The sequence below is a fragment of the Atractosteus spatula genome, chromosome 2 (genome assembly GCF_055471065.1).
Source record: "Atractosteus spatula isolate fAtrSpa1 chromosome 2, fAtrSpa1.hap1, whole genome shotgun sequence".
Lineage (NCBI taxonomy): Eukaryota > Metazoa > Chordata > Actinopteri > Semionotiformes > Lepisosteidae > Atractosteus > Atractosteus spatula.
In genome coordinates this window covers 5,996,913-6,023,350 of record NC_142707.1, presented here as the reverse complement: position 1 = coordinate 6,023,350, position 26,438 = coordinate 5,996,913, and the positions used below count along the sequence as shown (strand labels likewise).

The following is a 26,438-nucleotide window of genomic DNA, read 5'->3' as shown; positions in this document are numbered from 1 at the left end:
GCTACTTACTGTATATCTTCTACACCCATTGCTGCAGCCCTGATATGGATCTCTAGAATGGTCCATTAGCATGGAAAACAAAAATCTGGGCAGTATCAACAACCCTGACTCATGAAATTTCATTCAGGCAAGTCTGGAAAGACACAGCATCCTAAATATGAACAGCAGAGGAAGCAATTTGAATGTGTAAGCAGAGTTTGCTGAGCCTCTGTTGTTTTAAACCCCAGTGTGGGACTGCAAAGCAAGTCTGGCCAAAGGAAAGATGCAGCCCTCTGACTGGGGTCTTTCCATAGGCTTTGCAGCATCTGTTTTCAGGATGTTAAATGGAACCCCCCCCCCCCCCCATCTCCAGTGCCGATGGCACTCACCCCATGAGTTTTTCAGCTGTAAAACAGGTATTTCCTGGAGCTGAGAGCTCCATAAAGAGAGAATGAGCACTCACTTGCTGGGATAGGCTCTCCCATGTGCCTGTAATGGATAATGCAGTTAGAAAATGGATGAATGGTAATGGAAGGGTAAGATATTGTAGATTTGAGGATTGAGAGGTACTGTATGGTCACATGGGAGACCATGGCAAAGCAAGCTCAATGCATGGGAATACTGCAACAATACTTCACAGTTTAGTTGTGATAAATTTTCAAAATGAGCAGTTTTGCTTCTGCTGAGAATCAGAAGAACAAAATCCTTTAATTATGCAGAAAGGTGTGTAGCTCAATGGTCTTTCCCTTCTGCAATTCGACTAGCTGCACATTTTACTGCAATTAACCAAGACTGGGCTGAATCTCAGAATTTTCTATGAAGAAATTCAGAAACAGGGACAATCTGGTGACTGAACGCATTCCACGACCTTAAAAAAAACCCTACAGTTCTGTACTTGTGAAGGTTGACTATCACAATACTGTCTGTCCTGAGCTTACCTTTCACCATGCGTTGCTTTGAAGTGAATGGTGCCTGTTTGTGATACAGAAGATAATGCGATAACTCATAATAAACAGAGAACGGTGAGACCAGAAAACAGAGAAGGCCTGTACAATGTCACACTTTCAGGGAATGAAGATGAAGTCACAAAGCAAGCATGACAGTTTGTAGTGATGCCAACATACACAAGGTAGACAGGCCATAACAGAGTTTGATACATGCTTTAGTGTCTGGATCACAGATTAAGCTTGCTGAAAAACTTGGCAAACTCTGTTATTGCACAATAGACTTCCAACCTTTTAAACCCTGATGCAACGCACAAGATCAAGAATCAAAAACAAACGCAAACAGTTAACCTCACTGATGTGACATGGACATTGGAGGGTTTACCATGCTGTTTTGATTTTTTGAAGCATATTTCCTAACAGGTCTTTGGCATAGCTGTACTATCTAACTTTCAGAAAAAAATCTCTTTTCTTCACAGCCAGATAATGACCAATCTGTTTCCGAAGGTTTCAGAGTTTGCCTTCTTTAGATCTCAAGAAAATAGTGAATGGTTGTTTTCTAAAAATATGGCTTTTAAGTGTCTTTACAGGATCTGAAGTCATGGATTGGTCAGATTAAGAAAAATGAAGAGCATACAAAACACATTGATTTCTTAAACTATCTTGCTTGTTATTTTCCTTGTACATTATTTGGCAAGCTCTTCATAAGGATATAATGACAGAAGGACTGTAATAATGTAATGTGAGGATTTTGTGAAGATTTTTTTTTTGGTTTATCTAGCTTGTTTCATGGCTGGTGGCTACATTATCTGATCTCTTCTAGTTATTTTTTTTTAAAGCCAAGATATCAACTTTAACAACATGGCTGGCAGACACCCATGATCACCTTGAGTAAAGTATGACTTTTTTCTGTCTTTATGGTACTTCTTTGTAGTTACTACTTTAGACCTTTGGTTCAATTTCATTGTTGTTTCTGAGGAACTCCACTAGAGTCACTTTTTCAATACCAAAGATGATGAATCCTTGATTTAGTCCACTCATAGTCTTCTCTGCCCATGAAAGCATCTGTTTTCTTTGTAGGACATACAGTACATTTAGACCTGACAATATACCTACAGTAGTCACTCTTCTTTGGACAGAGTTGTGATACACCCAGAGTTATGATACTTTTTGTACTTTGTTTTTTTGTGAATTATGCACCATACTGTATTTTAAATTAGGTCTTACTAGTTTGAATTCCAGCTTTTACATGTTCTAAAATTGTCCTACTTTTGTTTCCTAACATAGACATGAAGATATACAGTACTGTAAAGGGTGTCAATATAAACACCTGAGTCTTTTTATTTAGATTTGGTGTTATCCATTATATTTATGGTTTATGTAATACTCTGTACTTCTCTACATGACACATAATCTACACTGCGTTTTTTTTATAAATGGATGGTACATTAGCCATTTTCCAGTAAATGGGTATTACTGTTCTCTTGAGTGACAGTTGGAAGAGTTATGTTAAGAACGTTTCCCATTTCCTTAGGTACAACTGCTAGCATACCTTCTGGTCCTGGAGTTTTGCTTATCTTAAACGCTTATTGTACTTGTAACACTTCTGCTTTTTCTGAGGCAATATTATTTAATGCAGATTTGTTTGGGGAGCTGTGTCAGTGTGTGTTGGCTGCAATGGAACAAGTAAAGGTTCATTCCATGCTGAAAAGTAGAATGCACAGACACAGCGTTTCTGGTGTTGAGTTTTCTTCAGGTGTGAGTGAGAGAGATGTTGTTGATACCACATATAAAAATAATTGAATACATCAGCCAAGCCCATGAATTCATCTATGACTTATTGAGATTGCATCATCCCATTCTCTTCCACTAACAGTGAATTGGCATTAAGATAAAACTGCTAGCTAACAGCTACCACTGGTTAGAGAAGTGATGTGCTTATCACATCTATCCTACCTGCAGTTTCTGCAGTGCCTGTTGACAAGTAGGGCCTGAATGCTGGACAGGCATTAGCTGACCCATTGGAAGTTCACGAGGGATAATAACAAACAAGCCAATCTCACCCAGTGAACTGTAATCATTCCTGATGTTAGCTTTATATATGACACACTAACATCTCATTTTTGCATTTTGTCTCGTGCAACCCTCCTCCACCCCACCTCCACCTTTCCAGCTCACTGTGCTATGACCAGGAGGCTGTTCCTTAACAAAGTGAGCTAAGCCAAACCTTATTATGCTTAATTTCTCAATAAGCATCCATAAGGCATTTGATTCCTGGATGTTGTTTTATCTTGTGAACTTCTTTTGGAAAGTATTCACTTTGAAGCCCTCCTCATTTCCCCCTCAGACCACTTTTGTGTCTTGTGTCCATCACCGGGACATGTGGTTTATTTCTGTTGGCACAGCACCATACTGGAAAGCCTGTCTTTCATACAGACGGGCCACTGGAGACTGCAAGAGTGCAGGCCCTGCAGAGACAAATGTAAGCTTGCTGTACATGGTTTGGGTATGAAATTACATTGTGTTGTAACACAGCTGCAAAAATAGAGACCATATTTTACAAAGCTACCACTACTTAGTATTAGTAATGGCTCCCAAGCCATACCTCTTAATCCCTTTCAGACGGAGCTCTGAGGTAACATTCGTTTTGGGGGCTGATTTTCCTCTCAGGATGAACTATGGGCAAGTTTCCCATATTATTCCTCGTCTATGGAGTGAGATGTTAACCAGCAGTAGATTGGGCTTTTACTGGCAGAACTTCTGTAATTCCTCTGCTGAAATACAATCATTTACCTTGATCACATCACGGAGCCCCTGGTTCCATCATGATACTAAACCCTCCATTCTGCAAGTCAGCTGTAACAGGAAGTTTATCATGGAAGCTCTTTTTTCCTGTTATTTCAATTATCGTATGTGCTACACTACATCTTGTTTCATGTGTGTCTCTGCAGGCCATCCTGGATAGATGCTTATTTGGAGTGGAAGCTAATCTTAAGAACAAGCTGACTTTATCAGCACTCTTCTCATACAGTAAATGTCTTTGGGGAAAAGTCTTTGGGGAGCAACATATTCATTTATATAACTGTTGTTTTACAACAGTCTGAAAAGCAGCCATTTAGTTTTTGCTTTATCATAAAACTACTGAAAAAAAAACAGTTCCAGCCGTAAGTTTCAGACATATACAGTACAGCGGACTTTCAAGGTTTCTCACTTTTACACAAAGCTTATAGAATCACGTGCAGCTACAGCACAAATGTCCTAGACAGAAAATAGTAATGCTTTAGTTTAGGGGTTTCAAATTCACATGAGAAATTCTTTATGGCCTTCAATATCTGAAGTGAACATTATCTGAATGTAAGTAATTTGAAAGAAACATACTGTACTTTTTATTAAATCAATTGCAGGAATATGAACAAAAGGTTTGATTGCTCTCATACATAAATGACAGTGTGCATAGCACTGTTCTACATTAATAAAGAATCGTTCGAAGCCTGGGGCTCTGTGAGAAGCAAGCATGGATTAAACAGTGTGGCATGTACTGTATCCCACCAGACTCTACCTTTGTTGCTCAGTGTCATCCCCGTCTTCTCACGGGAGGTAGCGATGAGAGCAAGAGTGTGTTTTTGGGAAATGAACTGCACATTCTGCCAGTTTCACCAGTTTCCAAAAGCACTGGGAGCTGGGGAGAGTTCATGCCTTGGAACAAGATAGCTTTTCATCAGGAAATCCTAACATTGTGCCCATTGAGTGTACATTAATTACCAGCAGCAGCAGGGCACTGTGTATGAGCACCTCACCATTAAGAAAAAATGTGAACGGCTCACTGTCAGGGAAGTGTATTGTCGGCACATCCCAGCACATGGTATTCTGTCGACACTCCTGCACTGGCAGAATGTCATGAACAGTCTCAGTCTCAGTACATTACAACAGGCTTAGTGCAAAATTGTGTAAACAGCTTTTTCTCAACTTAAGAAAGTCATGAAAAACCTACAGTACAGTGTGGTTAGAGTGTGTTTCCATATTTTCTGAAGTGGGTCATTTTTCGGCAGAATCCACTTATTATACACTTTTCAAAAATCCATGTTTATCTTCTTGGTAGTATCTTTTAGGTGGCGAAGGCAAACAATTCCAGTAAACCATTTAACTGCGCCAGACAATGCATTAGAATGCAGTGTTTTGACAAAGTGTAATTGCCTATGTACATTCCTGCTACACCAGTTAGTTCTCAGATAAGACTTCCCCCACTCCACTCCTGTGGGCCGTGTGATTTATCAGATAAAAGCCTCAGAGAGGAGGATCAGCTCCAAAGGCATCAGATCGCTTGTGGGGTGTTTCCCAGACTGTGGATGAGATTATGTGAGTGGTGGGGGGCCAAGCTGGATGGAGATCAACAGGAGGATCTCTACTTTTTTGTCCTGCAACAACCTTTTAGACAAAGCAGGCACCATCATAAATATGCAAAATTCGTGAAGACAGACCTATTGATCGTTCTTCTGGGTGACACCGAAGCTCTGTTGATACCGATTCTGATCAGTGTGGAAAGAGTGCAATCATCTTTGCAAGTACCTGTCTGACAGCACATGCATGTGTGCTATGTAATAAGTTCAAATTTCTTCCACTCTTTCACAGCTCTGCGGTTTGTTACCCTGGTACTGGTTTCCAAGACCACTATTATTATTTTAGTGATTTTGTTTTTGCACATTTCTTTGTTGAGCTTCATGGACAGACTTTTGGGATGATGACAGTTGAAGTGCAATTCCTATGAACTGCTGGAAACGTTGCTGTGCATTGGTAGCAAAGGAACATCACTCACTGGAGTTCTTATAAAACGTACCCAAAACATCAGACAGCTTTATATTTCCCAAATGAAATGTTTTGTGTTTCTCTTCAGGATCTACAAGGAGCAATAAAGGAGAGTGATTGGAATTAATGTTGCTTAAATAAACCTCAAAACAATTCCCCAAGGCTCTGCTATAAACTGATAATACACAAAGGTTAACAATGTGGCAGAAGTAGTTCTTTTGTAAAATTGTCTTTACTCACTGTTTCAATGTGTTTATCACAATTGAACTGACTTTATATACTTATTTATTTAGTTACTGTATGCAACCTCTTTTGATAAAAAAAAACACTTATTTTGCAGTTTTAATGAAGCATACATATGGAGGTTGTATGCAGATTCTGTTCTGGAATTTAGAAAAGTACTGTGCAGCATGTTCTTCACTACTCCAGTGACCAGCAGACTAAAAACAGATCACTGCTCTTATCTGTATCTGGAACAGTTTAAACATACCATATAAGCAAATAATAAATTAAAGACAAATATTTCCTGTGGAGATGTTCTGATGATCTTGCATCTGGGTACCAAGGGACAAAAAGCAAAATTAATGGACAAAAGAGGCAGAAGCTCACTTAAATTCACACTGTTATAAAAGCAGTACTATCAAACTAAAATGAAAGATGTGTAAGATTCACCCTGCCCAGACTTAAGCCAACAGATACGATTTGTCTAAGGGAGAGGAAACAGTTTGTTACGTCCACTTAATTTTCATTAGTCTAGCCGACAATATTAAATAGGTCATTTACTTTATTCCCATGCTGTGTTTACTGCAGTATTTGCTATGTTTGAGTCTCTATACTTTTTCTCTAGTTATTTTTTTCATTACAGTACTAATTATCTATTCCAGCAAAAAAAAAACTTCAAGAAAGTTTACAGGGGCCAACATATGCATGCCACCCTGAAAATTCCCTGTCCACTGATTAGACATTATATAAAATCTCTATACTGTATAAATAAGAAGGAAATACAGGCAATATGCACTGCTGCCACTTTAAGTACCTTAAATGCTGCTCAAAAGATTTTATAAGGACATCTGGCAAAGCTATAATGTGTAATAAGTTCTCCCTGACAGGCAGGAAACTGATTGTTTCAACCATCTGGCTAACTTTCAGGAGTCAAGTCCAGCTGACAGTGTTAAAAAAAAAGCTGCGCTTTAAGTATAAATCCCCCACCAACCTCTACCATCTCCAAAAAAGGATCCGCAGATTCAGTTGAACAGAAGGAGTAGGCAGCAGTTTGTTTCATGCATTCTTGCTCTCAGGGAAGGTATCAGCTGGACATCGGCCCTGGAGGAAGAGAAAGACTCTCTCTGCAGAGGGGTCTAGGCTGGTTCTTACTTACTGTATGCTTCTGTCAGCCACTGCACGCTTTGAGAGCTCCACATATTACGACACACAGAAAGACATCACTGTCACATTGTTAAAAACCACGCAGCTTCTCACAGCCAGGCTGGGCTGTCTTCAAGCTGGTGTCCCCGTATCACCCCGACACATTCCCTTTCTGGCAGGGTTAGTGCTGAGAACAACAGACAGCTGCAATCTCACTGGACTTAGCAGAGACTGACATGGCTCCAGCAAGTCCCAGTCCTTCTGTAAAACGTTGTGCTCCTACAGTATTTCCACCTTGTAAAATGAGATCAGTAAGGAGTGGGTGACCCTTGCTTCTGAGTATCAAAAACAAAGGTCAGGATCTGCCCAAACGTCTTGAATTGCAACTAATTAATCCAAAATCTTAGAATGTGCAATACGTACAATAGTTTTTATCTGACTCTGCATCTACATGCAGGCGAGGTGTGAGCAATGACAATGTACTGAATGGTTTAGAAATCTGAAGTATACACCTTAAACTAAAAAAATTTTTACACTGTCAGCATTTTGCTAGAATCGTTGTACTGTCCAGGAAAATTCTTTGTTTCTGTTTATGCTTTGCTTTTGGTAACCATATTGCAAAAAAAGACCTCAGAATGTTCAAGTTCTTATCTGCAGCTACTTATGTATCAGGAAGAGAGATGTGTTTCAGAGCTGTAATCATGGAATCTGAAATACTGTTTGTGAAGATAAACTACAGAGCCTCAGCACAGATTTTTTTGGCATCTTGTCTCTTATCCTCTGTTTTCATGAACTCACTGCCCCAGTTCAGCCCAGTCTATGTGGACTTTCTGTACAGCTACGCCAGGCTTCAATCTGGAGCTGGAATTATAAACATATCACACCATGTAATTTCCAAATGCTCGGGGCTCTTTTGAATTGTTCTTGCCTGGAGGAATTATATCTGTGTCTTTGGGTGGATCAGCAATTTGAGAAGATAATTTTTTTTACAGTCAATTAATCAGCTATACTTTTTGGTAGAGTGCATTAATAATTGTTGCTATATTTTTGTCATACTTCTTTATCAGGGTCCTTATAGACAATTAAAAAAAATACTTGGCAAAACTGTATCTGGTTCAGTTCCTGCAGTTCCATTTACTGATATTTAAGGATTTTTTTAAACTTGATGGTAAGAAAAAAAGCTGATACATTGTCTACACTCATGTTTCTGCCTCTTTTGTCATTGCAGGGTCGATGCATCAACTTCACCCGAGTGAAATCCAGCTCTCCTCCCCGTTACCCCATTTACAACAACCACTCCTCCCCTATTTACACCCCTCCAAGAGGCAGCACCCCTCCTCCGCCCCAGGGTATGCTGCCTCCCCCTCCACACAGCCCTCCAGCCTCCCCTACCCCTTCCCCTACCTCTACTCTCCCTCCCTTGCCCCTCACCTCCCAAACACCTCCCCCTCCCCCCTACACTCCTCCCCCAACCCGAGCCCTGCCTCCAACCTCCTTGCATCTACCATCTTCCCCAGACCTGCCCACCTCCACACCCTCCACTCCCCATTCACCTACTGCTGCCCTGCCCCCTCCCCCTCAAGCCCCTCCCCCGTGTCGGGCTCCTCCCCCTGCCCGCCCACCACCACGCCCCTCTCTCTAGGCTCCAGAGCCACACTTTCAGCAAGAGGTGAAGGAACTCTGCTTCCCCAGAACTGTCAAGTGGAAACAACACAGTTGCAACAGGAAGCCCATTTTCCCAGACTGCTTTCTTCACCTTTCCTGTCAAACCACTATAAGCGAGACTGCTCGCTACCTGCTCTTTAGACACTATCACATTACAGCTGAGGCACTTCCACCTTTTTTTGATTGTTTTCCAGCTTATATCAATGTATTTCATTTTTATTTCAATACTCCCTGGAACAAAATATCAACCAGTGGCCAAAGCCCCCCAGTTTTGCACGGAAGAGGTGTGAAATGATGACAGCTCTGACGTCTCCCAGAATCCTCTTCTCCAAAACAACACCAAGGAAGTACACACCACCAGCTACCAGTGGCACAGTCCTTGCACAACCTATCTTTCACCAGCAGGGAGCACTGCTGCTGTGTGGGCCCCTACAAAACAAGTAAACTGTAATCATCTTATACCTCTTTGCCTTGCTGTAGCCAAGCTGTGGAATACCAAATTCTACCAGATTCTGGGTCTGCTCTGCAAAATGAAAATGGCTACCAACAACCATGCTGGAGAAGGATTTCACTGTGATGAAAATAAGAGCCCCTATTAATCTAATTATGGTTTACCGATTATTAATGGTCTTGTGTCTTTAAAGATTTGGTGCATCATAAATGTAACTTATACTTATCAGAAAATGAAATATTCTACGGCAACTGGATTGCTAGACAGGATAATCAGAGTACAGTATGTGCCTGAAAAGGTTGTAAGGGCATTATAATTTAGTTCTGAAAAAGGAGACAGAGGAATCTTTAAAGAAGGAACTTAAGGTTTTGGTGTTTTAGATGGTACATTTTGAATGTGTAACTCATTGAGGAAATGCCTCAAGATGAGATTCTTATGTTGTATAATTGTTCTTTAATTCACTCTTCAGATTGGCACCCGGATCTGTGCCACTTCAGGTAATCCTGATTCTAAGATATGTGCGGAATTTGAATTTCCTTGTTCAAATTCCCTCTTTAACTTCCTACCTGATGCCTACCCAATTTTTTTTACTTCTCCATGGTTCTGTGTTGAAAGCCAGGAAGAAAATTAGCAGTGCACAAAGCCACAGTGAAGAATCCAACAGACATGAGCAACACCAAGTTGTTTCCCCTTGTACCTTTCAACCATTCAGCACTTGTTTGACTTCAAGTTGCCTAACATGGCAAAGCGCCTTGGCACAAACTTCAACACAGAATGCTGAAGTATAGTTACAAGAGGGCATGCAACAGGAAAAGTGCAGGACTCTTGGTTCCAAACCCGGGAGAGTAGAAGTGCAGATTCTTATGGTGATGCGAGAGCTGATGTTTTGCTGGAAAGGTGTCTTATACAATGCAAAGGTTTGGGTACAATAGCAGTCCGTTTAAAAATGCACTAATGAAAGAAAAGGGAGAGGCAGTAGACATGAACTGGGATTGAGATGCATGGTCAAGCAAATAAATGCATATGCAAGCCTTCAAGTCTTGAGCTGTCAAAACACAGCACAGCTGTAAAGGAACTAACTTGAAAATTGTTGAGTTGTGAAATCTTTTTACACATCCTTTATCACACTCCCAGCTTTAAGAATTCTTTTCTTAAGCTTTTTTTTGATTATGATGGTCTGGATCTAGAACACATTCTAGAGGGCATGGATAAAAGAGCAGTCAGAGCAGGGACACAATTTCCTGTGCAAGACATAGGGATAAGACACACGTCGCATGAACTGGAAATGCGCTGCTGATCCCAGCCACGCCTTTGAGTTGCCAAAATTTCTTTAATAGAAACTGCCGAAGTGTAGAAGGAAGGGCTGTTTGCATCCGTGATGGTAAAAGGGAGGGGACAGTGATGAAAATGAAGATCAGAGAAAAAGCCAAATGTTTTTCAAAAGGCTGAGCACGTGCAGAATCAGAATGTGTTTTTTTGTATGTATGTGGTATTTCTCTTCTTTGTGTGTGTTCAAGTTATAGCATTTAATGAACCCTTTTATATATTATATATACTGTACCTTATCATTCCTCTACGTTTTCCTTTAAATCACTAATCACTTTGTTGATTAGTGTTAATCATGATCAAAGCAGGGGGTCACCCTTATTTGTGTTCCAATCACAAACTCCCAAGAGCGTTCGTTTCAACTCGCTCCGTATTTAAAGATTGATTGCAATAAATGGTAACAGCCAGGAGTTCGAGTGATCTGTTGTGAAGGGTGTATAGCTGTATATATTTTACCACATGCTAACCACAGAATCGATCCACTCTGCCAGGTTCAGTAGGGCTGGGGTCTGTCATCTTGATTGTCTTCAATGTTATAAATTATTATAAAGCCAATGGTATCACATGGCAATTTTTATTGTTGTATCAAGCTGTGCTTGTTTAAAACACGTCTTTTGTTGTTGTTATTGTTATTGTTGTTTTGGTTTTCCATTACTTTCTTTAGTCAGTTTTTTTAAAACACGTACGGTACAACTATCTGGGAGTTGGTGGTGACGAAAGTTTGGTTTACACAGCTTACATACCCCATGATGTTATATGAACGAAACCTTAAGAAAACCAGCAGCTAGGATTTCGGCATTTCTGCAGGGTGACTGAAACCTGAGGGTGTTAAACCTCGTTAGATGCCAAAGAGGTGCTTGTCATTATACTGCATAAGACAGAACCTTTGAGGGGTTAAGAAAACTTGACTTCTCCAATCATGCAGATGTTTTATACTGTGGATATGGTAGTTTGTTTAAAAAAACAAGCAAGAAACGAATCTGCAGAATCATAAAGAGAAACCAGTTAGGAATGTTAAAAAAAGGGAAGGATTAAAAGGCATTTTATACAAATATCCATTTTCCTTTCCTCTCTTCTTGGTGCATGTTTATTTCTATCTTGCATTTCTCTCTTTGCTGTCAGCGGTGCTTTGTATTGTGTGTGCAAATCTGCTTTGGCTGCATTAGTTAAATAACTTGTCTTGTAATAAATCACTAAAATAAGATATGTGCAACAAACAACACTTTAGAAAATGCTTGCTGTGAACTAGTGAGCCTCCTCTATACTCCTAGCGGTGCTATAAAACCGGGAGCCCATCTACTCCATTACAGAGCTTTTACACCACCAACACCTTAATTGATCTATTGATCCTGCTAATTATCAAAGACGAGCCGGTTGCTCTAAAATACTGCAATGGAGTAGGCTGGAATAGCTTTGGGCTGAGTGGCAAGATCCCTCCAAGTAACCAGAAGTCATTGCAGAAACAGATCTTCGTTCCGAGTTCAAACCCGATGTGCTGGTACTGGAATGTTTGTGTCTCTTGCCCCTTTCTGGATAGCAGGCATTTTCTGTATCAGCCCTGACAGCAATGTGCTGAGCAGTCAGCGTGGGTTAGAGGTTTGTAAAACAAGGGAGTCAAACAGCGTTGGATAATCACAGAGTCTCCCACAGCACTATAAAAGTTAAAATCACACAGAAATCGCCCCGAGAAAATTAAGGGGGAAAAAATACAGTTCTTTGATTTTTTTTTGTATTTAATCATACCTAACCCCTGGGCATTCCTATCCCTAAAGCAGCCATTATAAAGCAACATTTAATTGTATATCAAGCAGCAGGACTAACCAGCGTTTCCTCTCATGGCTGCACACACACACTCACATTTCCGCCTGTGTCGTTCGGCAGTCTTGACTTTGATCATTTCCAAATGACATCTTTCTCATTTCACCCTGCTGGGACAGCCAGATTTTAATGTCTCACGATGAAGCTTAATTCAAACCAGAAAGGCTTGTTGTTTTGCCCCCCCCCCCCCTTAAAGGGAAGTGGGATACCACAATAAAGTTGTGCAAAAATGCTTTTTTTTAAAAAAAAAACAACATAAAAAATCATAGTCTATTGTGAACTCTTTACTGCATGGCTGTTTACACCTGTGCTGGTCTCAGCTTTGGTAAGTCACGGCTTATGTCATATTCTTCTGTCTGAACTTGACAATAGCTCTCAACAGTAAATATGTGCTAAATTAGTGTCACTGTACAGTGACAGACTAGATATCTTCATTTTCAGGCTGGTGTGCGTTCATCACATTTTGTTCCTATTGTATATCACCCTGTCTCTTTCAGTATCGGAAGCACTTTCACTTTTTCTCTTTACTGGAAAATCCCAAACTACTTACAAAATTAGGAGGCTCGAATCTGTTTATTCTAATATTCTAAGTTCCAAAGTTTGCTCTGTAACTTTTGCCTGAATGTAACATTCACCCTGCTTTCTGTAAAAAAAAGATTCAAATTTTAAAAACCTTTCACAAGAAACATCTTTACCTCTAGCAACTACAGCACATATGAGTCGTCATATTTCCAGGAGAACAGAACAGCATTCTGCTCTACTGAAAGTGTAACCATAGAGCCTTCCCAGTCATTAAATATTTCAAATTAAAGACTCAAAGACTATATAACAAAATAAATATTTTCAAATTTTTTAATGCTTAAAAGTACTCCAATTATAATTAAGACAGATGTCCTATATTTTAAAATTTAGGCTCTCCATTTCCATAATTTGAAATAACAAGTAACTTCTGTATATGACCTGTAGGAAATAATGCTGAATGCATTCTTTCCTGTTGTTATATATCTTGATCATCTTGAGAACTGTGGTAGGACATCAGGAAGGATGGATGTTATCTGAAACACTGCCCTGAATTTCCTTCTTTGCCTTACAGTTAAAATATTGTAAATGTTGGTAATTCACTGGAAGCCAGTGTAGCACAACTAGAACAGGAGTAATATACAGTATACACTTTCCAGAACTTCGAAATGTATATGGTAACTCTTAAAGAGACAACACTGATCAATCCAGTGTATCTTGCCACTGAGTGTTGCTCTGTATTACAGAAAAGGGCTGGAAAGAACAACATAAAAGTAATTAGTTTTTTTTTTCAAATTATTTAAATCTATATCAAATACTGAAGGTTTGAGTTAATTTCATCGATTCGCTGTATTGCTCCCAAACAGTTTTTTTCCCCATTTCGGTGTTGAAGTATGTTTTTGGAAAAAATAAAAAAAGTACTGTTTCAGACTGCCAGGGCCCAGAAAGAGCTGTGTAAACCAAGCTGAACCTCTTTCTGTACTATATCACGATGTATAGTACCCCCTCACTTCCTATGTAACCATTGCTTTATATTAAAGATTCTATAAGTAAACCCTGAACCTGTTTACTGATCCTTGCGGATTCTCTTTTTCACTGTATGTGTGTATTCTGAAGGATCAGAAGGGGGTTGTATGAATTTATATATTCTAATTTTTCCTGGTGAAAAACAAACAATGTATCAGTGTGGGAAAACCATCTGACAGACTAATGCTATAAAAAAGGGTCTAGTCAGTGTGTGTATTTCATGTCCTTATCAGACATCCAGTCAAGATAAAGGTACTAAATCTTTTCAGCCTGTCACAAAGCATAACAAAGAACAAACACATTAGAGGAAATTTAATGAGCTGATACAAAATCATGAATGAGCCTAAGGAAGTCAGCCCAAAGTGTGACGTTAAGACCAGCACTAGACTATAGATTCTCCAGTAATCCTCCGCAAGTTTCAAGCAGAAGGGCAGTTCTGCAGATGAAAGGAACCTGTTCTAAACATTTTGCAGCACAATCATCTCAATCTCCATCTTTTGTCAATTCAGAATCAAAAGTTTTCTCTGTATCAGTTATCGCCTCCAGCAAATTTTTAATAGGCTGATTGTTACAAGGTCCTAACAGGATTCTTCTCAAAATATTAAAAACAAATCACCAGGAAAAATCCAAAACCATATTGTGGTCTCTGGCTCCTTGACAGCAGCTGCAGAAAAGCTCAAAGCTACCAAATAGGTAAGACACAATTTTTTCACGTGGTTAAAATCTCAACTCTCAAAACCTGTGAATCCAGTGCAGGTCTGCTTCCCACCCCCAGGCCATGGGACAGGAGGGGAAAGAAAAGAACAACCCAAAAATTCAACCCCCAAAATTGTTTCTTCAACTCCAGTTACCTCTAAGGCTGTATGTACTTTGCCATTCACTTTATAGAGGTTTAGGTCTTCTTCTCAGGAAACTTTCAGATTCTCCGATGTACAGTAAGGTAGTCCAGGAAAACAATGTTTTCAAAAGAGAATTTTTATTGCACAGCTGTAAGATAATGCACTGCAGGAAATCATGTACAAAATCTTATTGATAAATTGCTCCATTTTGCAATACAAAACTACACAGCTGGCAGATAAATTACATGATAAGAACTTACCAGTATGCTTTGGGATTGTGGGAGGAAATCGTGTTTATGTGGGTTTCCTCTGGGTGCTCCAGATTCCTCCCACAGTCCAAAGTTATACTGGTAGGTTAATTGGCTCCTGGGAAAAATTGGTCGTGTTGCGAGTGTGTACGAGACTGTGTGTGCCCTGTAATAGACTGGCGTCACGTCCAGGGTGTACCCTGCCTTGCGCCCATCACCCTTTGCCTGTCTCTTCTGTGACCCTGAATTGGATTGGAGCCTTCCTCAGGTGTGTCGAGTTGTCTTCAGGTTGAAGAAGGCTCCACGGCCAAAACGTTGTGTCTCTATTCTTTGGCTTTCAGCATGGAATAAACCTGTTCCTTTGCAGTCATAAATACTCTCTTGAAACATATAATGTCTATAAAACTGTGCATAGTGTAAAGTCATTTGCGATGTAAAGACAGCACTTTGTGGAAGAGCATTAAATTGAAGTGCAAAATCCATATGGACAGTAAAAATGTGGCTACATACAGTATAGCAGATCTGTTGTAGTTCTATTGATAATATTTCTCTTTCAACCAGATGCCTTCATACTGAAGGATTACAGTTTTCTTCCTGTATTAGGATAGCTAAGCTTTAACGTGGGATTTAAACATTCCAGGGAGAGATTAATGAAAGCAGACAAATGGAGACCAGTTTCTGAGACAGAAAAAGATAGCAAAGAGAAAGAAAAGAAGAGGCTTGCAGAGAGACCAGACAGTCAGCAGATTCCGCAGGATAAACCTGGCGCACGATTAACAGCTGTGAGCTGAGAGTCTGGTGCACAGCGTTCGCCTGAACCAACTCCTGTTGGGTTCTTTTCTTCTGTTCTTTTATTGCTGGTTGCTCCTCGTTGAATCCTGAACCCTGAATCATGTGGACACAGTTCTCAGTGATATTGCCCTTGGGTATCAGCCAATGCCCTCCTTTTTACAATTAACCCTTCATAATAAAATTACACAGTTGGCATAATATTATTATTAAAGCTTTATTTTATTTTAATTTTATTAATGTATCAAATAATTAATTGTTAAAAAATACAATACAATTAAATGTTAATTTAATTATGAACACCACCTGTGTAATTTTCATTCGACAATGCTTCTACAACCACTAGAAAATAATGAGCAGCCCTCCACTCCACCTAGGTCTGAAATAGAAAAGGTTTTTCAAGACCAGGAGTTCTCAGCTCTGGTCCTGAAGTAACACTGTATCTTTTATTTTTCATACCAGCTGATCTCTAATTTTCCAGTGCTGACTGATGATTTAATTAACCTGCTTGTTTGTTTAGACTTTTATTTAATTTTCTTTCTTTTATTCCTGTATGTCAGACATGCTCTAATTCAAGGATCACTTGTATACAGAATTGTATGCAGCCTCTCCTCAAGATGCAATTATTTCAGACTATACAGCTCTTACTAGTGTATCAGCTGATGACTGACACAGGTGGGAATGACTCTGTATTGGGAATGACCCTGTACCAAACATGCCCATAGTGAGAATGACCCTGTACTGGACATGCCCTCAGTGGAGAAGACCCTGTACTGGACACTCCCACAGTGGGGAAGACCCTGTAACAGACCTGCCCACAGTGGGAATGACCCTATATCAGACACGCCCACACGAGGCATGGTTCTGTACCAGACATGCCCATAGTGCAAATAACTCTGAATCAGGCACACTCACAGTAGGAATGGCCATGTATCAGATACACCCACAGTTTGTTGGTAGTATAACGAGTGAAGGTGTTTTTTGTGGTGTTTACCCACTTTGCAGATGGATTATTAAATAATATATCTGAAGATATATGAAAAGCAAGTGAAAATAACAGTTACTTAGATGGATCAAGGCTTCACAACTGAAAACAATCCCATATGTTATCGGCGCAAAATTACTCTCCTTATTGTGATTGACAGGCTCCTAAAAACCTGCTTCAAGATGTCTTTTTAGAAGGTATGTTTGCTGGAGATGTCATTCAGGGCTAATCAGAGACAACTCCACCAAAACAGACAGCAAATGCAGGATGTGTCATTTCGCAAAGAAACTGAAAATATAATGCAGGTCAGACCACAGGCATTTTTTTCTTTGAAATGTTACATACTACAACATAACAAGGTGAAGAAGCCTTTGCCAAGAACTTTACAGTTCAGTAGTGGCTTGTAAATGGGAACTAATGGGAAGGAAAGAGCATATGGGCAATAGTCAAATAGCCAAGATACCGAAAAACTGTTCTTAAGCTTATTTTCAAATCACTTAATCTTTGAAGAGGTAGTTTTGAAAAAAAACCAAAATGTTTCATTGTTCATTTTTTCCAAACTTTTCCATTTTCAATTTCAATCCCTGCAAGGATTGAAATATATTGCACTCTTCAATACAGGTGCTCCTCATTTTGCTAACCTTTGCTATTTTCCAGAAAGATTTTAGAAACGTGTCAGTGCACATTCTCAGGGGAGTCAGACTGGGACAGAAATTGGTGTGGCCACACGCTGAAATGTGCCCCTTGAAATACTTGAGGAGTGCAATACTGAGATGTGTCCATTTCTCACAGAGTGGCATTGATCTTGGAGCAACTGTTTCAGCTTTCGTGAAGTGATCCATCCATTTTCTAACTGCTTGATCCAATCCTGGGTTGCAGAGGAGATGGAGACTCTCCTGGCAAGCAATGCATTCAAGGCGGGGCTATAAAATTATTATGATGACTATTATAAGACAAGTAAGAAATAATGTTAAAAGCAAATACGAGTACTAGAAATGAACCCTTTTATTTTGTATGAAGGGACAGTTTTATAGCCAAGCTCAAGGGAGTGACAAAAAGGAGCATAGACTGCTGGAGAACATCGACTTGTGCAGAAAAAAGCCGGATAATTCACAATTTGCATGCTCCCTCCAAGCCAGTGTGGCTCACAATAAGTGCCTCCAGATGGCTATACATTGAATTATGTCAAATACAAGTGGAGTGAGGTATCATGGAAAATATTAGTGATCTTCTAATCCTCAGGAAATCTGGGCTGGCAGTCATGACCATGCGCCAGTATTAATTGTATATGACATAATCTGAGGCTTTCAGTTAATTGCTGGTGGACTGTAAAAGTGGGGCAACAAATGTTTCAAGGACAGCTCGCAGCTAATGTTTCTCTTCGAAGGCTTACGCTCTTTGGAATGGGCTGTTTCGTAAAAGGTCCAGGGTTAAAGTCGGTCAGAAGCCAAAATATTATGACCTCAACCGTAGAATATTTCACTTTCCATCTTCTATTACACTCTTTAAACTACTCAGCACAGGTTTAAGGTTAAAAAATAACCATCTAATGTTGCACATTGAGCACGATTGCTTGCAATACTGTGGAAAGAACCGCAGACACTGCTGCTGATTTTTCTGAAAATTCTGCGATCATTTTTAGGGCTCTTATCTCAATCCACAAGCCTATTTCTGATGTCATTTAAAAACCAAATCTTGAACTGTGCAAAGAATTTATTTGCAATTCTGCCAGCAATTCAGGACCTGCTGGATGTCGGGCTGAAGGTCAACAGAAAGAAAGCACATATCACGGTTGCTGGAGAGTGCGGGGCAGGCATTAGCCAGCACCAGGAGAAGATGAGTGCTGTACTTACAGTATCTTGGGCGAGGAGTCAGCCAGGACAGACCTGGGGAAGCCAGGATTCAGATTAGAAAGGAAAAGATGTGAACTGCTTTCAGCAACCTGAATTAAGCATTGGACTAAGGAGACCAGCAGTTCTGTATTATAAGAGGCACACTTTACTTTAATAAGTCATACTGTTATATTGTTAATTGCTCAAAATTAAGTAAAGTACATTTTTACATACCCTAGATTTAATATTTCATTTGTTGATAAATTCTGCATTATATTACAATAGCATACTTATTGGATTAATTTACTGCTTTTAAATAGGTTATTTTGAATGTAAATTGTGTTGTATAAAAGTGTCTGCTAAATCTAATAATAAAATAATAATAATCACAATAATAATATTTGTACTTTCCTGCTGTAGAAAAATAGCTGTAGAAGCCAGTGGAAGAAAAGTTTAATAATGCAAAACTGGCCAGTGAAGGTTTATGTAAAGTGATCTGAAGTTTTTGCCGATGTGAATTCTCTACCAGGCATGGGGCTAGAATAGACTTTTTTCAAGAAACAGCAGGATGAAATCCATTAGAGGCAAAAAAAACAACAGGCTGGATGGGCCAAATGGCCATCTAACATTTGTAAGCATTCTTACATTCTTATGTTTTTTTTTACTTCCAAACTAAACAATTTACTACCAGACCAAAGTGCAGTATGACTTTCCTGTACTTCTGCATATTGAGTTGTCTTGTGGTTCCATTCCTTTCCTGATAATGTGAAGCTGGAACCCACTGGCCTTCCTAAGAAAGAGAGACCTGTTTCTCCAGCCTTTAAAACGTGACAGAATCTATAAGTGTAGGAAATCCTAAATACGAATCAGCTCTGTGAAGAGTTCCCTACAGGTCAAGATGCAGCTGAAGCATCAAAAGTGACCCTTTCTTAATATGCAAATGAAAAGTGAATGCAGATCTTTCAGAAGCAGGAAAAAGACATGAAAAAACTGATCCCCATTTGTGCTGCTCATATTTAGCATACCAGGATATGACACCTTCGTAGAGCAATATTTACTTAGTGTGAGGAATATATAGTCTGATGCATGATATTGATCCAGACAGTGTTCAACATGGCTTTACATAGGCTTAAAAATGAGTTGTAAATATGTCTTTAGTGTCCTACTACAACATAAGAAGTGAAAACCAGAAGGATACATCATTGCTACGCTTAGGTGAAGGCTGCTTAATAAAGAGAATTACTTCCATTATCTTACTTCCAATAACAGCAATGTTGGATATTAGGAACACGTAAAGGTTTATTCCATGCTGAAAAGAAAAGAAACAACGTTTTAGCTGTGGAGCCTTCTTCAGGTGTGTTAAATGTTATATGTTAGATATTATTCTATTAAAGTGTGTTTATTATAATAGGGCCACTATGTGTGTGAGAGAGTCCGGGGAGGAAGGGTTACAACACCTCTCACATGTTTTTGAAGTACAAATTTGGAAATCACAGAATCTTGGAAGACCATGAAGAACAGAGGGAAAAGACCTGGGTTGGACAAGGCAAAACTAACAAAGACTTGTTAGAGCCATTTGGCTTTTGTCACACTTGTGGTTGCACAGTGCCTTGGAATAGAGTTAGTACTGACTGGAAGAGCAGGTGCCAAGCGCGTCCCGAGAGTTACTGTTGTGCAACAAGTACATAGAAAGCTGGGCTGACCCCTCTAAGGACACCCCTCTTGTGACGCTTGCTCAATTGTGCACCACTTCTTGGGGAATCCCCATTATAAATCGCTCCAGTGACACAAGTTGGCTTGAACAAGCGACTGGGTTTAACAGACCTAACATGTGCTCCAAGCAAGCATCTCTCCCGATTGCGGTGCATGACTGCAGCAGGGGAGAATTCACAGCAAAGTACAGGTTAAGATAAGCACAGCCATAAAAGCAGCGCATGCATTGACCATGCTTCCACATCCCTCAATATACCGTTTCCCTCGCCTGATGCCTTTCTTGTACAATCCTTCACTGCTGCAGAAATCCCAGAATTCCAGTTCAGAGTCCTACAGGTACTGTAGGAGTACCAATGACAGTTACAAAAACTAAACCAAAAACGTTGCAGAAGCACAGCGATCTCTCTCTCCTGTGCCTATCTGTAAACTCCACACACATAGGGCTGTTCTTGCTTTTGTTAATGTTATGACATTTCTAGTCACAATTGTGTCATTTTGGGGGGTATCTGCAGGGCAGAATAATCTCTCATTGGGCAGTGGAGTCTGTGTGGGATATGGATATTGTGATGAGAAATGCTTAGGGATATTTGCGCACTGTGAAAATAAATAACAATAAAGCTACTCTTACAGGGATCCAGCCCACATTTCTGAGGTCTAAAAGTGCAACTGCACAGCCACTACCTCTAAGAGTGAAAAAACAACAGCATCAGCCAAGAGAGTCCAAAAGAGAAAATGTAAGATATGAGCTGGCAGATTTGATGCCTTTTTCCCATCCTGTCACCAAGACAGGAATGCCTTAATCTCTCAAACAGTGCTAAGCAGCTGCTTAGATACAAAGTATTCAGTCTGTTCCAATCACAGGTAGCCCTCGTTGATATATTATTCTTCAGATGACATGTAAAACTAAGGTTCTGTGAGTTGAAAAACCAGACTTTTATCATCATGTATCACAAGCCAATTAGTTTTCAATTTAATTAGTTTATAATGATAATGATGACCAGTTTCATTCACCTTTAAGTGAGTGATGGTATTTGAGCTGGAATGTCCTAATGCAAATTTTATAGGTAATCATTAAATAACCATTTTTTTAATTATATGGAACAATGTGATTGTGATCGATTAAACAAGTATTTAAGGAATTTGGAAAAACATTTAAGTACTCTTCTGCCCTCAAGAACCAGTTTTCTTAATAGAACAAATTATATGCTCGATTAATCAATACTGTATCTTACAGGTGTTGCCAATCTTCAGAAACAGGTGACTTATGAAATTAACGAGACTTGGGGTTGGAGACCTACGGCATGGAATCATGCTGTGCATAAGAATTTGTGCAATAGCCCCTTTCTCGGCAGTAACGTTTTTGCACCTGGAATAAAAATCCAAATACTGTATGGACACAGGCATACAGAACCCAGACAAATCAAAGTTCCAACAGTGATACATGTGCACACAAAAAAAACACACACATACACGTGCAGAATGAGGCCTAGGCAGAGAATTTTAGGCAGATTAGTTTTGTTTTGTTGATTTACTGTATGAGTTACTCCCAGCTGGGCCCTCTCGCTTTCTTGCCCCCTAGTTATACACTGTTCACCTTACACAGGTGAAACATCAGGAAGGTCAGTACAAAAAACAGCATGTAATAATTAAAGAAAATAGTGATCCCTATCCCTCAGTGCATATTAAAGTGCATAGAACTACTCTGAAAGTGAATCCATATTTTAAAACCTTGAAGAAGCCTTTGTCTCAGAGTGCAGGATGAGTAGTATAGCCCAGAGACAACAGGGTCCAATCAGTGCCAGTGACTGACCTCATCCAAGAAGTCACTTCAGCAGTACAAAACCATGTAAATTTTATAGGATCTCTCTGGGTCACAGTCAATAATAATAAGTGTTCGTATCAAGCGTAATGCTAACTGGAAGGCTTAATGAAATGAAGTGTAAATTTGGTTTTTGAAATCTCATATTGCACAATGTCTCTGTGCCCGAGGTTGTGCATATCTAGGACAAAAACACAGCACACAACTCAGGCTAATCAGCTTCCGACAGTTCCAAATCAGTTCAAGAGCAGAAAATCCTGCAGGTTCTATGCTTTAAAAATGCAGTTTACAGAAGAACAGGCTTGTTCATACAATTGTCCTATAAGAGACGGGAAACCAAAAGCATTTCCTTTGCAAAAAAATCTGTTCTCTTTCAAATCTGAGCAGAGACTGAATTTATTATAGCTAAGAAAACTAAAAAGTATTCCGTAACAAATGCAATCCTCGGACAAAGAAAGAAACTGAAATGTTTTTAGCAGACCATCACACATAACACATACAGCCAAAACACAACAGTAAAATCCTTGCAGCTTGCTACTAATTTAAAGACCATAGCTGGGTTATTTTCCACAGGAAAATTGATCTGATCCTATTGTTTTTTTTTATTTAATTTCTTATTCAATACATGCACATTTTGACAGTCCCCTGTTGTCATTTTGGATTTGCTAGCCAGATTTTCCAAAAAAAATGACTTTCCAAACATACAAAGGTTGCTGATTTATTTCCCCCCTGCACTGTCCCTGCTAATATGTATTGTAAAATAAGCAAAATGAGCAATCAAACTATGAATTCTGATTTTTCTGGAAAGCAGGATAACGGGAATTAAAGCATAAGAAACAACTCACAGGAAACAAAGGATGCAACATATTTCAATACCTGCTTCCATCTTCTCTACTTGCCTCCAGTTACATTAAAAATAGAAACTTTATGCCAGAAGCCTTAAACACAGTAATAAAAGGCATATAGTGGTGAATTCTAATACAGGTGGTGGAGAATTGGTAAGGCACAGGGTTTGCTTAAGATTCCCAGCTTAGTCCAGCTCTCAACATGTGTTGTACTGAGCAGCTTTTAATTAGTTCTCTTTGCATTTGATCCTTTCTGGATGAGATGCAAAAAGATTTGTCACCAACCCTGCAATAGCAGTATTTGATGCTCCTTCATCCTCTCCAATCATCATTAGTTGCTTTCAGTTAAAGCATCTCCTCAGCGAATAAGACTGAAATGGCAGCACACCTGCAGGGGCTGGATGTCAAATGTGTGCACATGGCGTGAACAGCAGAAGGACAGTGTGTGGATTTTGTGCTTAAACCCTAGAAGGTGCAGCAGATGGCTGTGATGTCATTTGTAGACAAGGGACACTGCCACAGCACAGCAATCACCGAGGCTGATGTTAATGACAAGCACGCCCAGGAATTGTCAAGGACATCTGCATTAATTCCTAAGTGGCTATCATTAACAAAACATAAGTGGACATGCCCAGTCAGGGCAAAAGTAATGTCAAAGTCCTAACCACTATTTGACTTGTCGGGAGCAAAAGAGTCAAAACTAGTCAACCTAGTCAAAGGTGAGCAAACTCAAAGTGAACTTCAGCACCTGGATTAAGTAACTAATCAGGATCAATTCATGAATTATTATGAGATTCAAAGTCCTATAAGTCCTGCGATGGCGTGGACTGCTAGTCCTGAGGTTTACTACTGCTATTTCAGAAACCTTGTTTGCCTTTAACAGAATTGGGGCCATTTACTAACATAAAGTTAGACACTCTTGACTTTATTTTCACTTTCACCTACCATGTTGCATTTGAGACATTTTGCTTTGTCCCTTGCATGCTTTATAATTATGCAAACTGTGTCCCTATTAAAGAATGACACTGAGAATCACACTTGATGCCTGTCTCACTCTGAACACTTGCCTTAAAGACTTTTCTTCTCTTGCTGTCAAAGGAGCCCAGAGTCAAACACTATGACTGCACTTCAAAGTTATGAGCTGTGTGAAAACTAAACCAACAAGGACTTTGAACTAGCCGATAATTGGTTATTGTATTCTCCTGAACAGGAGCTCAGAGCTCTGAGGTGTCCCCAGTGGAGCCCCCTGCTGCATGTTCTATGGATTGGTAGAAGAAAAGGGAAATGCAGAGACAAATGCAGCACAGAAAGCCACATAAAGGATCCACAGACTTGGTGAGGGAAGCTGGCGCTCAGCCACTTCATAGTCAAAGCCATTATTTCAGACACTTGGCTGCTGGTCTTCAGAAAAACCTCCAGGAACCCCGCTAGACTCATATTTCCACAGGCAGGCTTGACATTTTCCAAATTTTTGAATAGTTTGTCCTGAGGCATCGTACAAATTACACTGGCATGCATCACTTTCCTAAGTACTTGGTAAATCTGTTGGTCTAAGTGATGTTTTTTGTATGCTAAAGAAAAAAACACTATCAACTGCATCATCCAGATGGCAATAACATGGCAGGCAATATCTTTAACTGGTTAAACCTGAAACATGGAATGCAAGGGAACAGTGGGGGCCTCCTCTTTGCTGCAGGACCATGCCTTGGAGTTCACAGTACAGTAAAGAGTAATGTGTGTGTTTACAGGTAGTGACTGCTCAGAAATTCCTGTCTTTATTGCTGCTCTTGAAGAATGTGGACTTTTATAGATCTCCAAGGTCTACTTGTTACAGGCCTTTAAAACCTCTCCAAATAGAGGAGGTGCCTTTGCCCAATGTACATATACTGTATGCTGCAAATAAAGATTTCATGATAACTTTAACATTGTGACAGCTGGGATAGTGCCCATATAGAATGAGCACAGTCTACATCATCCTGGTGGCGTCCCTCGGAAAACAAGGGGTATATTCCCAAAGCCCTTGTGGCATGAGGGGTAAATCACAGACTGGGGACTATAAGTTGAGCAGGTATGAAAAAGGAAATCTAAAACAGGTCATTATTGCTCATGAAACAGCAGACAATCTTCACACCTGTGCCATACTTACTGCTGACTTCATTTCCACTCCTTCACTATGAACACAGCTCAAGCAGGGGGCAGCATACAGCCCACCAGTGCTGCCCTGGCAAGCTTCAAATCAAAAGAAACAAAAAAAACAGACACCATCTGACTTGCAGCCACCTTGAACTTCCTTTCAGAGAGCTTTTCAGAATTTAGCGAATTCTAGCGAATTTTAATGAATTCAATTTTAGTGAATTAAAATAACAGCAATCAGATCATTTTGGCCTTGTATCACACCAGCCACAGCACTGTCAGCAAGGACACAAGGAGGGAGGGATTTTTATAAATAACTGGATGAAGCAACACACCACCTTCAATTGAAACACAAACAGAAAAAACAGAAACTAATAATGTTTTTGTAAGTAAAAAAGAATGAAATCTCCTTTCTTCATGTGTGAACATCTGCAATTGCTATTTTTTTTTTAATAAGAGTTTGAGCATCCTTCAGAGAAAAGTCATTCTCGCACACAGCTTTCAGTGCTGTCATTGTTGGACAGTAACAGATACTTGGACTCCAACTGCAATAAAGCTTCATGATCCAGACCTCTGGGATGGCAGCTCTCATGAACACACCCTGCTTGCAGAAATGCTGGCGTTCAGCAAGAAAACAGACTTTCTCCTTTTCTCTCCAGCACAAGCAAATCGAAATTAATAGATACGTGATCAACAACCGGAACATTCCTTGTCAAAGAGAAACAGGTTATTGGCTTGCTACAGTATACATACGTGATCACCCTAGAATCCAACAGACAGGGTAAATTCTAGACAAGACATGAATTCACAAATGCTCAGATTTTATTCCTTATCTGAAATAAAAGAGGTACTATGCCCTTAAAAATAATAAACACAGTACCAGATACTAATGTGTCCATTTTCACTACAATGTACAGCACTTAAAGGGATAATCACATATTTTAATTAACTTGGGCAAGACAATAGTACATCTGTCTGTATCAGGAAACCCACACAGATTGCTTAGTAAAAGGAGGACACAATGGTGGCTCCGTATCACATTACATTTTCCTATGAACAGGAGGAAGGTGAACAAGATACCGTACAACTGCTTCCTTGCTTCCATGTTGTTTTTTTTTATAACAAATCCATGTTTTAGTTTCTTAAAAGCTTATTTTAAAAATCCCATTCTAATCCTATGAACAGGGGTGGACACTAAATGTTCAACTGTAAGAAAAGTGTTTTTGAATTGACTGGAATTTATTTAGGAGGACTGTAGTTGCAGGGGCTTCCTCCACTACTACTGTCAGAGCTGAACCTGCTGAGCAGCACATTTCACCAAGTTGTGAACACCAAGCAG

General features: G+C 39.7%; 1 protein-coding gene across 1 annotated transcript in view; it reads left to right on the top strand.

Moving 5' to 3' along the window:
• antxr1a (ANTXR cell adhesion molecule 1a) overlaps window positions 1-13,929 on the top strand; it is a 58,914-nt gene extending 44,985 nt beyond the window's left edge. The window contains exon 18 of the mRNA XM_088909311.1: window positions 8,320-13,929. Within this exon, the coding sequence (XP_088765437.1) occupies window positions 8,320-8,733 (414 nt within the window). The 3' untranslated portion in view covers window positions 8,734-13,929. The remainder of the gene's footprint in view (window positions 1-8,319) is intronic.
• Window positions 13,930-26,438: the final 12,509 nt, after the last annotated feature.